This window comes from Emydura macquarii, unplaced genomic scaffold, assembly GCF_026122565.2.
Source record: "Emydura macquarii macquarii isolate MOO-44397 ecotype Brisbane River unplaced genomic scaffold, CSIRO-AGI_Emac_v2 contig_3390, whole genome shotgun sequence".
Taxonomy (NCBI): domain Eukaryota; kingdom Metazoa; phylum Chordata; order Testudines; family Chelidae; genus Emydura; species Emydura macquarii.
This window is the reverse complement of record NW_027133527.1, coordinates 8,764,687-8,784,550: the sequence shown is the minus strand read 5'-3', so window position 1 is coordinate 8,784,550 and position 19,864 is coordinate 8,764,687. Positions and strand designations below refer to the sequence as shown.

The 19,864-nt window shown below is 44.0% G+C and overlaps 1 protein-coding gene across 3 annotated transcripts in view; it reads right to left on the bottom strand.

The window, feature by feature from the left end:
• Nucleotides 1–2,648: 2,648 nt before the first annotated feature.
• Nucleotides 2,649–19,864, bottom strand: part of GNPTG (N-acetylglucosamine-1-phosphate transferase subunit gamma) — a 35,886-nt gene continuing 18,670 nt past the window's right edge. Inside the window, exons 7-11 of one of the 3 annotated variants that reach the window (XM_067534369.1) lie at nucleotides 19,532–19,646; nucleotides 17,465–17,547; nucleotides 17,085–17,216; nucleotides 6,042–6,123; nucleotides 2,649–4,859 (exon numbers count right to left, since the gene is read on the bottom strand). In XM_067534369.1, the coding sequence (XP_067390470.1) occupies nucleotides 4,768–4,859; nucleotides 6,042–6,123; nucleotides 17,085–17,216; nucleotides 17,465–17,547; nucleotides 19,532–19,646 (504 nt within the window). In that variant the 3' untranslated portion in view covers nucleotides 2,649–4,767. Of the gene's footprint in view, nucleotides 4,860–4,884; nucleotides 5,576–6,041; nucleotides 6,124–17,084; nucleotides 17,217–17,464; nucleotides 17,548–19,531; nucleotides 19,647–19,864 lie in introns of those variants that run through there. The other 2 variants (XM_067534367.1, XM_067534368.1) reach the window with 2 other exon arrangements.

Genomic DNA, 19,864 nt, shown 5'->3' with positions numbered 1-19,864 from the left:
GGGGGTTTCTTTGCATGTTCCTGATGAAGAGCCCATTGGACAGAACTGCTGGTCGAGTTTTGCCACAAATGATTCCAGCTGCATGGTAAGTATAGCACAAACCAAAGTGAGGCTGGTAGGTTGGTCATTTCGCAGTGCTGTTTGTATACAACCTGACATGAAAGTCTGGATCCAATAACATGTTTCTTGTCTCCTTCCATTAAAACAGAACAGGCTTATTTATCTTCAAGGCATGTTGAAAAGCTTATCTTTTTACCCAGGTTTATGGAGATTGGGAGTGAGATAAGCATGTATCTTGGAACACAGTTAGAGATTAGAGTCATGGCTAGTTGTATGTTTTTAGGGAATCCTCTGCTTTTATAATAAAACATGATTCTCCCTCAGAGAAGAGGATGGGAGAATAAACAGCACGACAGGTGTGTAGTCACATTGCTTAATGCATAACTGCAAGGCATTCAGATACTGCCATGCTTAGCTGGGTATAAAAACTTGTATTAAATTCTATTCCACATATATAAAATTATGAGTGCCCATTTAACTAGAGATGAGATTGTGGGGTTTTTTTGGGTTGTATATAAAAATAATGGTGGAAATCTGGTTCACACAAATGTTTATTTTGATTAAATGATCTTGAGCAGAAAACGGTCATGTGAGAGGTGGTTAACATTAGTACCAGGTGTATAATTTGAAGTAGGTACAGGATTAGTGCCTGGTAAATTCATTACTGTGCTTCCTGGAAAGTAGATGCCTCATAAGCATATTATCCAGAAATGCATATGCACTATGATCTCAAGACTTGCTCCTATTAATAGCAATACAGCAAAATCCATAGGGCCTGGGTGTAGTCTATAGGATTAGCTTGCTTGCTGGCATATATACATATATCTTTCCTTATAGATTTAAGTATTGTTGTTTTATTACAATAGAGTCATAGATTCATATTAAAGTATTATAGCTGTAATGCAAGGTACCTTACAGGCCATATCCTGTATGAAAGCTAAGGCAGTTAGCATACATGTGTTTGGGACCTTTGGACCAGATAAGTAATGATGAGGTAAAGGATAAGACATATATGGTTATAATCTTTACCCTAGATCATAGTTTCTCAACCTGTGGTATGTGAGACACAAGCAGGGGGTACCTGGGGAAAAACAGAGTGAAGGGGAGGCAGGAGGCAGCTACTGACTTCTGGAGAAGCAAGGCGGCAGCAGCCTGCTTCCCAACTGGGAGGTGGGCAGCAGCCGCTACAGTCCAGGGAAGCTGGGCTGCAGCCACCCGCTTTCCACCTGGGAGGTAGGCGGCAGCCACTGGCTTTTGGGGAAAGCACACAGCAGCTGCCTGCTTCCCGCCCGGTCGCAGCTCCCAGCTGGGAAGTGCATGGCAGCCGCTAGCTTCTGGGGGAGGTGGGCAGCAGCCCCCCGCTTCTTGCTGGGTCCCAGCTCCCAGGTGGGAGCCCGGTGGCAGCCTCCTGTGTCTCGCGAGCTGGGCTCGCAGCTGGGTGGCAGCCAACTGCAGCCCAGCTCCGAGCCGAGGGACAGCCTCCCATGCCCCGGCTTGAAGACAGGCAGGGTCCCAGCCGGTGCGGAATCCTCCTCTGCCCAAACTTGGATTGGGTGGCAGACGCCCACTTTCCGGGCTGGCAGCCAGGCCGCAGCTGCCAGCAACTTGCCCAGGTGGCAGCCCCCCTCCCTGGCTCAAAACCCAGTGCCCAGAAAACTTGTCAATTTCACTGCTCTAGCTGAGCCCCCGATTTCACCAGTTACCCTCTTTTCTCTCTCTTTCTCATCCTCCTTCCCTGTGTCTTTCTCACCCCTTCCTCCTCTCAAATCTATGGCAAAAAATTTGGCGCGACACTTTATATTCTCCAGCATTAGCATGCCACTTAAAGCCTCCTAGCTTTGGCCAACATCACCTCTAGCCCAGGTACATACTTGAGTTGCACACCCCTGGTGTAAAGGTGGTAACCCTACCCACACTAGATCGGACACCTGTCCTATCAGGCACTTATATACTCAGCCCTTCTGCCAACATATGGCTCACCTTAGTCTGTAAATATAAAATCCCATGGAAAATTGAGTGTTGGGGTACTTATTAAAATTTTCAGAAGTTAGGGGGTACTTGCTACTTAAAAGATTGAGAAACACTGTTCTAAAAAGGTAAAGTTCTGTATTAGAAATGCAGGTCCTCTGTTCAGCTCTAAGTTATCACTGATGGGGATGGATAGGTAAGCCTCGTCCTAGCTGATATCAGAAAGACTCCTATGGACAGTGTAGCTAAGGTTGATGATAGTCTTCATTCTACACTTGAATGTCTTGATGGAGTTAGTGCTTCAGAAGAGTAACTTCCCTTTACTGCCACCCACCTGCTGCACAGAGCAGGTGTATTTTTTAAGTATAGACTTGGTGTCCAGGGGAGGGGAGAATACCATAACTACTACCACTGTGTGAAGTTAAGAGTCACCAGTACAACCTATGTCAGTTGAGGAAAATGGTTGGTGCTAAAATGAAGATTTGAGAATCAGTAGGACCTACACCAAATTAGCAGGTAGTCAGGGTTAGCGAAAAATGGCAGGGGAAAGCATTGTAATAATTATTTAAGTACAAATTGTCCTTTCTTTTGGACAACTTGTTGGTGTAATTCTCCACAACTTTGTTAGAAAAACTCATACATTTATTCTTTATCATAATATACAGAATAGAGCTACACGCCTTTCACATAATTGGTCTTCTGTACATTTTTTTTCCATTTTCACCTTTAATCCATAAGAATCCCAAAGTATAAGCACTTGTAAAATGCAAATAACTCTAGTGTGGGACAATGGTAGTTGCAGATAATATACACCATAGAGGGAAGGAACATTTTTGCCTAACCCAGAAGGAAAAAGGCTTACTCTTTAAACTGTCAAGGGGTTTTAATGTTCATGTAGCACAGACTCCACCTCAGTTTGCAAGATCTTGTCTGAAATGTAGTGTAATTATTTTGCATTTACACCTGACATTATGCACAAGGTATACTGAATGGATCATTAAGATTTCCTTGATTTGAAATCATTACATTGTAAGTTTAGAGTAGTAAATATAGAATGTACACAAAAATGATAGTGTTTGTGACAGTATACCAATATGTGACTAGAAGGATCAGGAACAAGCTGTGGATGGCTGGGGAGAAGGGTCAAGGGGAAGGTGAGTAGCACTCAGGGCCAAAAAAGTCCTGAGCCAGCACCAAAGCTGAGGTAAGAAAGAACTTGTGAGAGAGCACCAGGGCTATCTGATGCAAAACAGAAAGTTGGGTAGGAGGAGAATATCCTACTTACATATGGGTGCTCTGTTAGTCTCAATTTTTAGTAAATAGTGTGGAGGTTGTCTTAGACAAAAATTTGTCATTGTTAGCAGAGATAGGTGAGAGATGCATATTAGCTCCTAGTGTAGACATAGGTGTTAAAGAAATAACTATTTTACACCCTACAGCTTTAAAGTAGAGTATTTCTCTAGTCTTCATATGGTCATTTCCTTTTTTTTTCAATACAGTATACTCACAATTATCTGATTAGCATGTGCAATAGCACAGATTTTATTCAGATAATCAGGGGTTCAGATAATCAAAAGGTTGCAGGATGGGCCTCCTCCACAGCCAGGGGCTCATCGTCTTCACAGTCCTGGCCAGAAGGCTCAGCTCTGCCCCACTCACTCATTTCTGTGACAGCAGGGCTGCAGAGGGCTCGCTTTGCTGCCACAAGACAAGTAACATCCAATTCCCTGCAGGCTCAAGGAAGGCTGCAGTCCTGGCAGGGTAAAGGAGAGTTCTTGCTGGGAGTCTCTGCTCTGCCACACCAGGACCACAACCTCCCCACCACACTTTGTGCCTGCAGGGATCAGGTGTTAATGGCCCTATGGCAGCACATGGAACCCTTTTCAGCTATGCTGTCTTAGCCCTGCTCACTCATCCTGTGACGGCAGGGCTGCAGGAGGCCCATTCAGCAGCAGGGTAGCCTTCTCCGCAGCTAGGGGCTCCTCTTCCTCCTCGCAGTCCTGGCTGGGAGTGTGTGCTCTATTATCCAAAGCTCCACATTATCTGAATCCCTTCCATATCCTCCAGGATAAGATGTCTGCTGTAATGAGCATATATCTCATGTTGGGAAACAAGTAAGGGATCTGGATAATGCAGAGGTTTGGATAATGAGGTTTTGGATAAATGGGAGTATACTGTATATAACTTACCTGAACGACTAGAAGGTAGATTTTACGTTTTCCTTCAGCTTCATTTCTGGCTAAATGTTCCATACCACTCCATCCTTTTAGCCTTGTCAGGGCTGCTGCAGGATTAGGAAGTACAGTGTGAACTATTCCTTCCCACAAAGGCAAATAAGCTGCTTCTGCTACAAGAAGTTTACTACTCTGTCCAAGCTTGAGGGCAAAACTATTCCCCCCACATCAGGCAGAAATGCAGATTCTGTGTATACGACCGATCACCTTTCACTCTAATTAGTGCAATGTCTGCAGGCCAATGGTTAGTATCAATTTCATCAAAGAGAAGTTTTACAACTTTAAACAACTGTCTGCAACGGCAGCACCAGAATTTAACTTAAACTTTCTCTTCCCACTGCCTCAGGGCAGGAATACAGAGCATTAGAAATATTTAGAGAGTTGTTAAATTATCGTAGTACTATAATATACATCCAACTAGCTCAATATTGTAGTCTATGTGAACTTGATATTTATCACCCGGACAAATTCCTTTAAAAGGTGTTATTCCAAATTCCTGTGTCTCCTATAGGCGTTCATTAGCCTTTGAGCCATTCAGAACACTTGGCTTTGCAGTCTCCAATTTATGAATGACGTGTTCAACACTTGTATTTTCAGCTGAAATATTTAATGGTAAAATGTCAGTTATTTCTTAATATTTCATAATAAAAGTTGCAATTCACATGGTTTTACTTAGTCACAGTAAGTCATAGGATACTGTTGAATTAAAGTAAGTCATCCAATGCAAATTGTGATTTTTGGCTTTTGAATATACAATTCAATTTCTGCTCTATGTGGTTACACAAGTTATCCAGTCAGTGAGCAGAAATCCTGTGTAATTTATGCAACTAATAGTTTAAAATAGATATTAATTAGCAAAATCTAACATTTGCATGAGTTCCAAACCAAATTTTTTTTCTCTGAAAAAAGTCACTCGTTTCACATAATGAAAATGAAAGTTTCTCATACAGAAAAGAACTGCATAATGCAAACATATCACTTGCTCAGTTACAGCCCAGTATTTCACTGAGATACCAATCTTTGAACACAAGCTACAAATAGGTGCACTTTAGGAAGCTAAATGCCCAAGAGACATCACATGGGATTTAGTTAATTCCCTAAGTGACTGGAGTTTTGAAGGGGACAAACACTGGGAGGAATGAGGCAATTTGGTTGCTGGGAGGCAGGGTGAGGCTGGAACTTGCCTGGAATAAATCCAGACTGCTTCTTCACAGCCAGGACCCACCCTCCTGCTGTTGCTCTCTTCTTCACACCAGGAAGTAACATGGGACAGGTGGTGCATATCTGCAGTGGAGGCCAGTCAAGGGGAGAAACTGGCCAGCAAAGAGTGGAAAGAGGTATGAAGTAGGAGACTTTAAACACAACAAAGGAGAACATTTCAAATACTCATGGGAGCAGATCTTATTGTTGGTTGTGAGTGGGAGAAAGCAGATACTTAAAATGAGACTATTAATCCTGAATGCTATGGACATTGATTCTTCCTCCCCATCTTAAGCATGAGAAACTGAAGTTCAAATTATACCAAAACAGAAGTGCTAGTATTGTTAAGGCTGACACCAATAATCACCTAAATACATTTTAAAACAAGTTCTCCTAGTCAAGAGTCTGTTCAGTCGAAGTAAGATACAGTATGCTTTTTAGTGGGGCTTAATCCCCTCTGATGGAAGATTATTTGTTTATTCCTGACCTTAACAATACTTTTCTTTTAAAAACAGAAATCTGAGCATTCACATTCTAAATAGCTAGGAATGAGAAAGTAGAAGTACACAAAGAACTTACCTGAGTTTCTTTCATACCCAATACCATGTTGAGTTAATAAATCTTTAAGCCTTTTTATTTCTTTAGAAAGTTGCTTGTAATCCTAAGGGAAAAAAATTTTTTTTAAAGGGACAATATGTTTTGCCAGATACACGTCTGCTTAAAATTCAATTTGCATCATGCATAAAACATCCAAGCTAAGTTATTAAGGGAAGTCACTGAGGAAAAAAACTCTCTGGAAAAGATGGTTACTAACCTTAACCTTCTGTAACTGTTGTTCTTCGAGATGTGTTACTCATATTCATTCCAAGTAGGTGTGTGTGTGCGTGCCGCGTGCACAGTCCACCAGAAAGTTTTCCCCCTAGTGGTACCCGTAGAGTCAGTTCTGGAGCCCCCTGGAGTCACTCCTTCATGGCACCCTATATAGGGCTTTGCCAACCCTCCACCCCTTCAGTTCCTTCTTGCCAGCTGGCAGGTGAGTCTTGGAATGGACATGAGCAATACATCTCGAAGAACAACCGTTACAGAAGGTTAGTAACCGTCTTTTCTTCTTCGAGTGCTTGCTCGTGTCGATTCCAAGTAGGTGACTCCCAAGCTAGCCCATAGGAGGAGGAGTCGGAGTTCAAAGCCCCGCAGATTGTAATACTGCTCTACCAAAAGCAGCCGCCTCTCTGACATGCTGAGTAATAGTGTAGTAAGCCGCAAAGATGTGAACAGAGGACCTTGAGAGAACAAGGTTGAGGTTCCATTGGGGGGACAGTGAACATGTAGGAGGGTACAGCCTGTCCAAACCTTTCCGGAAACGTGCAACCAAGGGGTTAACGAAGACTGAGCGTCCATCCAGCCAGGGATGGAATGCTGAAATGGCTGCCAAGTGAACTTTAATTTATGACCCCAATAGACTTTGCTGTTTCAGATGTAGTAAATAGTCCAGAATTGACGCCAGTGTCATCCAGATGTCCTTCTGAGCATACCAGACCGAAAACCTCTTCCACTTAGCTAGGTAAGTGGCCTTAATGGAGGGTTTCTTACTACTGAGAAGGACCTCTAACTTTTTCTGAGCAGACTTGTTCCATGGGGTTCAGCCAAGGAGGCTGTGAGGTGCAACGACTTGAGACTGGGGTGACTCAAAGTGCTGTGCTCCTGAGTGATCAGGTCCGGGAGTGGAGGTAGAGTGATAGAGACATGTCCACTGAGAGGTTGAGTGTGATGAACCAGTACTGACAAGGCTAAGTGGGGGCTATCAGGATCACCATGGACCCTTCTTGTCTGATCTTCACTAGGACCCTGTGGATGAGAGGGATCGGAGAGAAAGCATAGAATGGTTGGTTCATCCATAGGATGAGAAAGGCATCTGCGATGGACCCCGGCCTGTGGTTCTGGAAAGAGCAGAACTGCAGGCACTTCCTGTTGAGCTTTGTGGCAAATAAGTCCACGCAGGGATCACCCCATCAATGGAAGACCCTGCTCAACACATCTGGGCAGATCGACCACTCGTGGGTAAGAAAGGACCTGCTGAGGTTGTCGGCTTACGTATTCTGAATCCTGGGCAGGTATGACACTTCAAGATGTATCGAATGAGTGATGCAGAAGTCCCACAGTCTGAGACCATCCTGACACAGGGGAGAGGAGCAAGCTCCACCCTGTCTGTTTATATAGAACATCACTGTCGTATTGTCTTTTAGGACTGATACTATCTTGCCCTGCAGGTGACCTTGGAAGGCTTGACAAGTCAGACCCACAGCCCTCAACTATCTCACGTTGATATGGAGCAAAAGCTCTGCTTGGGACCAGAGACCTTGGGTCTTGAGGTCCCCTAGATGAGCTCCCCAGCTCATCGCTGATGCGACCATTACCAGACATAGAGAAGGTCGAGGTGCCAAGAAGGGGACTCCCGCACATACAATGCGAGGATCGCACCACCAATATAGGGGCTCAGACTGAGGGGGGGAGCAAGACTACCATGTCATGTTGCTCTGAGTGATAAACTGAAGCTAGTCAAGTGTGCAGCGGCCTTAGGCGTAGCCTTGCATGTTGTACAACATAAGTGCATGCTGCCATAGGGCCCAGCAACTTTAGGCAATTCTGAGCCGTGGTCTGAGGATAGTGCTTCAAATCCTGTATCATGTTGTGAAGGATCACATAACAAGCCTCCAGGAAGGATGCTATGGCTTGCCCAGAGTCCAACACCACCCCGATGAATTCTATCCTCTAGGTGGGCATGAGCATCGACTTGTGCTTATTGATCATAAGACCCAGCATGTCGATGGTGGCCCTTATCAGACTCACGTCTACCTGTACTTGCACCCTGGTACTTCCCTTGACCAACCAGTCATCAAGGTAGGGGTATATTTGCACTCTCTTCTTCCTCAGAAAGGCCACAACCACCAACATACATTTGGAGAAAACCTGGGGGGCCGCAGATAATCTGAAGGGCAGGACCGTGAACTGGTAATGTGTCTGATTGCCTATGAATTGGAGGAACCTCCTGTGTCACAGGAAGAATACGTCCATGTAGCCATCAAGTCAAGGGCGGCATACCAATCGCCCGAATCGAGAGGGGCAAAGATGGAGGCCAGGGAGACCATGCAGAATCTCATTTTCTTCATGAATCTGTTGAGGTTTCATAGGTCAAGAATGGGGCGAAGCCTGGCAATGGCCTTTGGGATTAGGAAGAAACAGGAATAGAATCCTTCCCTTTTAGCTCCGAAGAGACCTCTTCTACTGCTCCTATTCTTAGAAAAGCTTGCAGCTCTTGTTGAAGAAGTTGCTCATGAGAGAGGTTCCTGAAGAGGGACGGGGATGGGAAGGTGGAGGAGCAAAAAATTGGAGCAAGTATCCCAGCTTCACCATTGATCTGTCATGATCTGGGACCATGCATGGTAAAAGTGGGACAGTCGGTCCAAATATTAAAAATGGGCCTGATCCGAGACTGTGATTGGTGTGCCATCCTTGGGCGTACCCTCAAAAATTTTTCTTTGTCCCTGAGGACTGCCGTGTTTGCCTATGGTCCTGGTTAGAAGAATGGGGTGCATTCCTTCTGTTATTCCTGCCCCTTCTAAAATTGTAGTCTTGTCTCGATTGACCTTGGTAGAAATGGGACCCGGGCTGCAGCTTGAACGGTTTCCTCTGGAGCCAGTATATGTAGCCCGAGAGACTTCAGAATGGCCCTACAGTCCTTTAAGCTATGAAGCTTGGAGTCTGTTTGTGAAGCAAACAGGGCTGGTCCCTCAAACAGAAGGTCCTGGAATGGTTAATTGACCTCCTGAGGGAGACCTGAGGCCTGAAGCCAGGAGCATCTCCTCATGGCAACACCAGATGACATGGTGTGTGCTGCCGTATCCGCAGCCATCTGAAGCAGGGGCTTTGTGACCATTTTCCCTCTTTGACTGCAAATTCAGACTTGGAGTCCAGTAATAAAGAGTCCTTGAATTTCTCCATCGATTGCCAGGAGTTAAAGGCATACCTGCTAAGGATGGCCTGCTGATTTGCTATCTGAAGTTGGAGCCCCCCCCAGTGGAGTACACCGTTTGTCCGAAGAACTCCAGCTTCTTAGCATCCTTAGCCTTCGGTGTGTGGCCTTGCTGCCCTTGCCTCTCTCTCTCATTGTCAGCTGCCCCCATGAGTGACCCTGGTGGGGGTGAGGGAGAATAGAATTGCTCATGGTCCTTAGAGGGTATAAAAGTACTTCCTCTCTATTTTTTTTTTTGCTGGAGGAGATTGTGGCAGACCCCGGCTTCTCTATTTCTTTGTGGTCTCCCGAATGGTCTTTATTAGTGGAAGGGAGACCCTAGAAGGGACCTCGGAGCCAGGATGTCCACCATAGGGACTTGCCCCCTCCACTACCTCCTCCACTTGGAGGCCCATATTCTGAGCTACTCTGTGCAGTAACTCCTGGTGTGCCTTGCTGTTGTCTGGGATGAGTGTTGTGCCACTTCCTGCCACTGCCTCATCTGGAGAGGAAGATGAGGATACCTTGATGGGGTGCCGATGTTTACTGCCCCTTGGCGCCAGATGGGTCGCGCAGTGCCACTTCTTCATCCGTGGTGCTGGGGTCCCGAGTGTCATCAGGTCCGGTGCTGGGATCAGAACCCTCTCTGGTGCCGGATGGTGCACTTCCATCGGAGTGAGATGGCCAAGGTCTGAACTCCGATGCTAGGGAATACAACCTGCCCAACTGAAACCCCTGGGCCTGATGGGTGCACCTATGGGGTCCGGAATGGCCACTGCAATGGCATCTGCCATTGACAGGCCCATGGCATCCCAAAGGGGTGTGCCGTCTCTATCCTCTGATGCCTGCTACGGTGCCAGCTCCTCAAAGAAAAAGACTTTGGCTCAGAGTCTGAGACCCTCTCGCTCTGTGGGGCCCATGGGAGTGTAGTGCCAGACGGTTCCTGGGATCGGTGCTATGGGGAGCGAGACCTGGCCAGCATCGCTGGCTTGCCCTTAAATGGCACCGTGGATATTCTTGGCAAGGGGCTTGGGTCCCAGTCACATTGAGGCGGAGGAGCCATTTCTTCAAACAGCTCTCTTGCCACCTTGAAAGTCTCAGATATGGAGAGGAGCTGCAAATCCTCCTCCCAGATCTTCCTCAGCAGGGAGTCCACGAGCACCGGACTCAACGGTGCTCTTTCTTCAGGTTTGGGGCTCAAGTGGCCCAGCACAGGTTGCACTTTCCTCCCTTCCTTGTGTACTGAGGACTTCGTCATTGGTGAATGCCCTGGGTCCGCTCTCTTCTTTTTATGCGGCACTGGAGAGTGGGAGTGGTGCCATTGCCCTCCACGTGCTAGGCCTTTCGGAGCTGGGGAAGCATGCCAGTGCTATGGCTCTTTGGGTGCAGAGTCCTTCTGAAGCAGCACCTCCCTCACCAATGCTGGTGCACTCCTCACTGAGGCTGAGGTGCCTGGCCTCTGTTCCGCCAGGCTCTCCATGGGACAGAGGGCAGATTCCATAAGTAGGAATTTCAGTCTCTGGCTGTGCTCTTTTTGGGTCCTGGGGTGGAAGCCTCTACAGATCTTACAAGGATCCTGCTGGTGTGACTCTCCCAGGCACTTGAGGTAAGAAGAGTGTGGGTCATCCCTGGGCATAGGCTTCTTGAAGGACCCACAAGGCTTGAAGCCTAGCATGCCCCATCCCCAGGGCGGGGAGAGGAAGAAAAAATAGAGAGACTGTCTGAAAAACAGGAGTGCTCTATCATAAACTACACTAACTACAACTATTTCTGAACTATTTACAGGTTCTCAATGAGACAAAGGCACAGGGGAAGCACTTGCAATGCAAGAGAACATAGTTGTTCTAGTGACCATCACAGGCGGTAAGAAGGAACTGAAGAGGCAGGGGGTTGGCAGAGCCCTATATACAGCACCGTGACGATGCGACTGCAGGGGGCTTCAGAGCTGACCCTAGAGGTACCACTAAGGGAAAACTTTCTGATGGACTGTGCATGTGGCGCGCACACACCTACTTGGAATCAACATGAGCAAGCATTTGAAGAAGAATCTTGGTTTACTAGATGACTGGAGGATAGCTAACATGACACTAATTTTTAAAAAATGTTCCAGAGGCAATCCTGGCAATTACAGCCCAGTAAGCTTAACTTTACTGATTGAAACTATAGTAAAGAATAGAATTATCACACACACAGATGAACATGATTTGTTGGGGGAAGAGTCCACATGGCTTTTGTAAAGCGAAATCATGCCTCACCAATCTGTGAGGATTTTTTGAGGGGTCAACAAACATGATAATTGTGGAAAAGGATGGTCCAGTGGATATAGTGTTCTTGGACTTCCAGAAAACCTTTGACAAGGTCCCTTACCAAAGGCTCTTAAGCAAAATAAACAGTCATGGATAAGAGGGAAGGTCCTCTCATAGATCAGTAACTATTTAAAAAGACAGGAAACAAAGGATAGGAATAAATTATCAGTATTCAAAATAGAGAGAAGTAAATACTGGTGTTCCCGAGGGATCTGTATTGGGACCAGTGCTGTTCAACATATTCATAAATGATCTAGACAACAGGTTAAACAGTGAGGTGGCAAAATTTGCAGATGATACAAAATTCATAGTTAAATCCAAAGCAAACTGTGAAGAGTTACAAAGGGATCTCACAAAACTGGGTGACTGAGTAACAAAATGGCAGATGAAATTCCATATTGATAAATGCAAGATAATGCACATTGGAAAATGTAATATCAAATATACATATAAAATGATGGGGTCTAAATTAGTTGTTACCACTCAAGAAAGAGATCTTAGAGTCATTGTGGATAGTTCTCTGAAAACATCTGCTCAATGTGCAGCAGGAGTCAAAAGAACTAACAAAATGTTAGGAAGCATTGGGAAAAGTATGGATAAGAAGACAGAAAATATCGCATTGCCTTTTTATAAATTCATGGTATGCCCATATCTTGAATACTGCATGCAGATCTGGTCACTGCATCTCAAAAAAGATATATTAGAATTGGAAAAGGTACAGAGAAGAGCAACAAAAATGATTAGGGGTATGGAACAGCTTCCTTATGACGAGATTAAAAAGACTGGGACTATTCAATTTGGAAAAGAAATAACTAAGGAAGATATGAGAGATCTATAAAATCATGAATGGTATGGAGAAAGTGAATAAAAAGTATTATCTATCCTGTCACATAACACAACCAGTGGTCACCTAAGGAAATTAATAGGCAGCAGTTTTAAAACAAATAAAAGGAAGTATTTCTTCACACAACACACAATCAACCTGTGGAACTTGTTGCCAGGGGATGTTGTGAAGACCAAAAGTATAACTGGATTCAAAAAAGAATTGTTAGTTCATGAAGGACTGGTCCGTCAATGGCTATTAGCCAAGATGGTCAGGAATGCAGCTTCATACTCCGGGTGTCCCTAAACCTCGGACTGCTGAATGCTGGAACTGGATGACAGAGGATGGATCACTTGATAATGGCTCTGTTCTGTTCACTCCCTCTGAAGCATTTGGCATTGACCATTCTCAAAGACAGGCTGTTTACCTTGTGAACAAGGTTACCAAAGAGATGGACAAAGAACAAATATTGTCAGCTGTATAAAAAAGCCTGCATTTTGCTAGATATTACCCATAGTATCTGGTTCCAACTGTTCCTTAACTGAAGTCTGGGATTAGGAATCAGGCCAGGAACTCCTTTCCCATAAACACCTCAGGTCTGACTACTGACTAGATTTTTATAGCCCCACAACTGCCAAGTGCCTCCAAAAGCCTGCTCCAAGGTTAGTCTCCATCTCAAAGTTGCTGCCTGACAGCCCATCAGCATATGGTTTATCTCTGAAGACCTGTGGCTACTCCCTAACTCCTGAAGCTTTAATGAAGAGCTATAGTTACCAAACCAACAAGAGGGGATGCCATTTTAGATTTGGTATTGGTGAGTAGTGAGGACCTCATAGAAGAACTGGTTGTAGGAGACAACCTTGGTTCAAGCGACCATGAGTTAATTCAGTTCAAACTAAATGGAAGGATAAACAAAAGTAGATCTGTAACTAGGGTCTTTGATTTCAAAAGGGCTAACTTAAAAAAATTAAGTGAACTAGTTGGGTAAGTGGACTGGACTGAAGAACTCATGGATCTAAAGGTGAAGGAGGCTTGGAATTACTTCAAGTCAAAGTTGCAAGAACTATCTGAAGCCTGCATCCCAAAGAAGGGGAAAAATTCATAGGTAAGTGTTGTAGACCAAGATGGATGAGCAAGCATCTCAAACAGATGATTAAGAGAAAGCAGAAAGCCTACAAGGAATGGAAGATGGGAGGGATCAGCAAGGAAAGCTACCTCGTGGAGGTCAGAACATATAGGGATAAAGTGAGAAAGGCCAAAAGCCAAGTAGAGTTGGACCTTGCAAAGGGAATTAAAACCAATAGTAAAAGGTTCTATAGCCATATAAATAGAAAGAAAACAAAGAAAGAAGAAGTGGGACCACTAAACTCTGAGGACGGGGAGAAGGTTAAGGATAATCTAGGCATGGCCCAATATCTAAACAAATACTTTGCCTCAGTTTTTTAAAAGGCTAATGAAGAACTTGGGGATAGTAGCCAGGTGGCTAATGGGAATGAGGATAAGGAGGTAGAAATTACCACATTTGAGGTAAAAGCCAAACTCGAACATCTTAATGGGACTAAATCAGAGGGCCCAGATAATCTCCATCCAAGAATATTAAAGGAACTGGCACATGAAATTGCAAGCCCATTGGCAAGGATTTTTAGTGAATCTGTAAACCCATGGGCTGTACCGTATGACTGGAGACTTGCTAACCAAGTTCCTATTTTTAAGAAAGGGAAAAAAAGTGATCTGGGTAACTACGGGCCTGTTAGTTTGACCTCAGTAGTATGCAAGGTCTTGGAAAAAATTTTAAAAGAGAAAGTAGTTAAGGACATTGAGGTTAACAATAACTGAGAAAAAATACCACATGGCTTTACAAAAGGTAGATTGTGCCAGACAAACCTGATCTCCTTTTTCGAGAAGATAACAGATTTTTTAGACAAAGGGAATGCAGTGGATCTAATTTACCTAAATTTCAATAACGCATTTGATACGGTTCCACATGGAAATTATTAAATTGGAAAAGATCGGGATTGATATGGAAATTGAAAGGTGGATAAGGAACTGGTTAAAGGAGAGACTACAACGGGTCATACTGAAAGGTGAATTGTCAGGCTGGAGGCAGGTTACTAGTGGAATTCCTCAGGGATCAGTCTTGCGACCAATCTTTTTTAACCTTTTTATTACAGACCTTGGCACAAAAAGTGGGAATGTGCTAATAAAGTTTGCAGATGACACAAAGTTGCGAGGTATTGCCAATACAGACACAGATCGGGATATCATACAGGATGATATGGATTACCTTGTAATCTGGAGTAATAAAAATAGGATGAAATTTAATAGTGGAAAGTGCAAACTCATGCTTTTAGGGACTAATAACATGAATATTTGCTATAAGCTCGGGATGCATCAGTTGGAAGTGACAGAGGAGGCGAAGGACCTGGGCATATTGGTTGATCACAGGATGACTATGAGCCACCAATGTGATATGGCTGTGAAAAAAGCTAATGTGGTACTAGGATGCATCAGACAAGGTATTTCCAGTAGAGATAGGGACGTGTTAGTACTGTTACACAAGCGCTGGTGAGACCTCATTTGGAATATTGTGTGCAATTCTGGTCCCCCATGTTTAAGAAAGATTAATTCAAACTGAAACAGGTGCAGAGAAGGGCTACTAGGATGATCCGCGGAATGGAGAACCTGCCTTACGAGAAAAGACTCAAAGAGCTTGGCTTGTTTAGCCTAACCAAAAGAAAGTTGAGGGGAGATATGATTGCTCTATATAAACGCATCAGCGGAATAAATACCAGGGAGGGAGAGGAATTGTTTAAGTTCAGCGCAATGTGGACACAAGAACAAATGGATATTAACTAGCCATCAGGAAGTTAATGCTCGAAATTAGATGAAGGTTTCTAACCATCAGAGGAGTGAAGTTCTGGAATAGCCTTCCAAGGGGAGCAGTAGGGGCAAAAATCCCTAGCTGGCTTCAAAGCTGAGCTTCATAAGTTTATGGAGGGAATAGTATGATGGGACACCCTAATTTGGCAATTAACTGATCTTTGACGACTATCAGTAAATATGCCAATGGCCTGTGAAGGGATGTTTGATGGGATGAGTTCTAAGACACTACAGAGAATTCTTTCTTGGGTGTCTGGCTGGTGGGCTGGGTCTTGTCAACATGGTCAGGGTTTAGCTGATCGCCATATTTGGGGTCGGAAAGGGATTTTTTCCCAGGACAGATTGGCAGAGGCCCTGAGGGTTTTTCACCTTCCTCTTTAGCATGGGGCACGAGTCACTTGCTGGTGGATTCTCTGTACCTTGAAGTCTTTAAACCATGATTTGAGGACTTCAATAACTCAGTCATAGGTTAGGGGTCTATTACAGGAGTGGATGGGTGAGGTTCTGTGGCGTGTGTTGTGCAAGAGGTCAGATGAGATGATCATATCGGTCCCTTCTGACCTTAAAGTTTATGAGTCTATGTTCATACCCATTAAACTATAAGGAAAGGCCGGAATCCCATAATAATAGTCACTGGTTAGATAAATTAAAACAAAAATAACATGCCAATTTTTAATAAAACTGGACCAACACAAGAAGGTATGTGGTGGATTCTCCATTGCTTTACATCATCATGTATATCTTTCTAAGAGATATGATTTAATTCAACCATAGGTTATTGGGCCTGATGCAGGAATTACTGGATGAAATTCTATAGCCTTTGCTATGCATGAGGTCAGACTGGATGACCACAATGGTTTCCTTCTTGCTCTGCAATCTGTGACTATCCTTCCATACCCTGTCAATGACTCTCAGCACTTCAGAGGGTATAACCATAGCACATGAACTTTTAGACTGAATGTACCCTCTCCATACATATTTTGCACTTCAATTTTAGTGCTTAATCCTTGTCTTTGGTTTGTACTAACATGCCTTGTAAATTCTGCTGCAGAGTGTGTGTATATACCTACGTAGTTATAGATACAGGTGCACACAGAGAGAACTTAAAGCATGCATGATATGACGGGCCTTTTGTTTGTAAAATAGCCTGAATGTTTCAGCATAAGACTTATTGTACATATTATATGATTATCAAGTGCCCATCTGTCACAAGGCTCTGGTCCACCTTCTACTTTCACTACAAACTCCCTTCTGCTTCTTATTCCCATTCTGATCCCGCTTGATGAGAGTAAGATGCACATCACCTAGGTATCCAAACTACTTCCCAGATACAACCCCACCAACATTTCCTGAAGAGGCATTCAAAATGCCAGTTTGTTTCCAATTTTCAGCATTAACATAAGTTCTGCCTTTTCTATTTATTTTTAAATGGATTGTTATTTAAGCAACAAACAATAATCCAGGGAGCAGACTTTATGTGAATCTTAACAACAGATAGTCAGCTTAGCTGAGAGCCCAGTGGCTCAATCACATAGTAGAAGGAAGGTTATTAATTCCATGCTGGTAAAATTTATTATACAAGTATTGAGAATTACTTTCTGTACCTTATTGCATTTTTCCACGTTTTCAAATTCCAGACTTTTTAACTTTTTATTTTGTTTCTCAATCTCCTTTTCTTCTGTTGCTCTTAAAAGTCCTGCTTCCTCAAAAATCTCCTTCAATAATTTTTTGTATCCCTGGAAAAATAAAGACATTACACAAAGCCATTCTATTCTGATGTTTGTAATTTGCATTGGCTATTCGTTGTACAGGTTTTTGTGATTACCTGTAAACTGAAGCTACATGCAGAGCACTAATAGTTATTTGCTGACAGTAGGATAAAAGCATCTATCTTAAAAAGAGCTGGAACTGTAGAAAACAGACCAGTGCCATAGTAATCTGAAAGTGATAGCCTTTAACAAGTAGTCAGAATGGATCAGCAAACCTGTTCAGTTATTAGCTCATCATAAAGAGACTGCTCTGCTTCATCCCACCTCCTTCGTAGGGCTTCAGTCAGTGTTGGATAAACTGCAAAATGCAAAGTAAAGCCATCATAAATATTAACAACTATATTTTCCTTAAATTTGAATGTAACCCTAGTGCTGCTATATGTTTGTTTTAACAGCGTAATGCTTCAATTCAACACGCATCACTGCAACCGCAAACTGCTACATTCACTAGCTGAGACCTGTTCCTCAATCCTATTTAAATCAATAGGAATGTTGCCATTCATTCCAAATGGGAATGAGAGCAGGCCCTAGATGTCTAATGCTCCCAGACAACAGCAGTGACCAAGGTCCCTTCTTCACGCTCCAGCTGTCCAGAAGGCTGCACCCTTCACTGCTTGATGAAATCCTGATTGCACCCTGCTCACTTATACACTATTGAAACACATCTTATCTAAGAATGACCATTAAGGGCAAATGGAGGCATATTCCATGGGCTAGCTGGAGTGCACAACACACAGCAGCTACTTGCTGAGCTGAGAATAGCAATGACAATGTATTACCCAGTATTTATGACCTATACAGTATGAATCCAATTCAAGATGCTGGACTTCAATTACAAATCCCCAAATGGACTGGGGCCTGACTATTTCTGTAACCTCCTCATAGGGCTTAGCCTCACTCTTGCTATCTTCAGGGAATATTTCATTAAATGTCTCTTCATGCAGGCATTTTTCCAAACTGATGAATGCATCCACTGACTTGTCTAACTGGAGGCTGTGATGGAAGTGGTGAGGACAAGAACTAGGGTCCAGCCGGGCCAGAACTTTTTGTACATGAATAAATTTACTAAGAAGTTGCACACTTTGTAGCTTGTGTAGGCTGAACTTATCGCACACACACAGGGACTCTTTGCAATCCTCCATTCCATCCATCACAAGCTCCCTGTATACCCACCATCCCATCCCCTTCTTTTTCCAGGGACTCCCTGCAATTCACTCCAATCTCTTCCCTGAAAGGGTCTGTGTCCCCCCCATTTCCCTCCCCTCCCATACAAGGGTCCCTCATTCTCTCCCCATACCAGCAGGTCTGTGTGCATCCTATTTCCCCCTTTTCCCCATACTCCATTCCTCCTACTATGGTCCTCCAATCAACCCCCTCACCTGAAATTCTGTGTGCCCTTCATTCCAAATCCTCCATGCTAGGGGCCGTGTCTGTCCCAATTCTCCAGGGTCCTTCATTCTGCTCCCCAAGTTAGGGGTTGTGTGCACCCTTATTCCCCACCTTCCCTGGGTCCCTCAATCTTTCCCCAGCAAGGATTCTGTGCCCTCCCAATCCTCCCTCCCCCATACTAGGATCCTCCAATCTCCACACACACACTCACCAGGGGATCTGTGTGGTCCTTTCTTCTCTCCCTCCAAACCAGGGTCCCTCATTTTCCCCTAGCATTCCAGCAGCTGTGTGCACTTCTCTCTGCCCTCCCAGGCCTGTCCATTTCCCTCCCCCCACCCCATCGTTATTTTTCTGTCCAGAAGACAAGTCATTCAGCATGTCAATATGTTACACTATTTGGGAGAATAAGCTGAGATATTTTTATGCTGGAAAGTGTTTGTGAACTATGAACTAGTTCTGTGATTCACAGATAATTGCAGAGATGCTAGAGGCTGTGGCTAAAGAGCTGTCAGGGGCTCCTTTGTTCCCCATTCTCTCCCCCTTATGGTTTTCTGCTCTTTCCCAAGCTCAAATAGGGTTCTGACAATTGATGCCTAGAACATTCCCTAAAATTTTGGAATTAACTGGATGCAGTGTTCCAAAGTTATCCCATTACAGACAGACAGACAGAGAAATGCCAGTCAGATGAGTGTAGGAGCTTTGCAAGCTAAACCAATAAAAGCACCCGATTATTATAGTGATGGGTACTTTAGATATGCTTGTAATAAACAATGTTACATTTACTTCTCATTGACATAGTGATACAAACTAACAAACCAGAAATCTAAACATATAGGTTTGGGTAAGATGCCACCTGCCACTCACAAATTCACAGACCTTTTTATCCTACCTACCTAAAAGAGAATGGGGATGGCAAGCAAGAGGAGTCTCAAATGTTAGAGAGTAAACACAAGTACTTGGCTCTGACACATGAGCCAACTTATTGTTTTTTCCACAAAGAAGAAGAACCTAAAGAGCAGAAAAAGAAGGATGAGAGGAAACAGGTTAAACACACAATATAGTTACTAGTTCCATGTTGAACAGAACCAACATACATCACTAACCTCCCATTTTATCAGAAGTATAGATGCATTCCAGCAAGTGCTGGAGTCAGCAGGCTCAATCAGTGCTGCCATCATTATACCAAGTGTAGAAGAAAGGTCACAAACGCTAGTTAAATCTTTTTC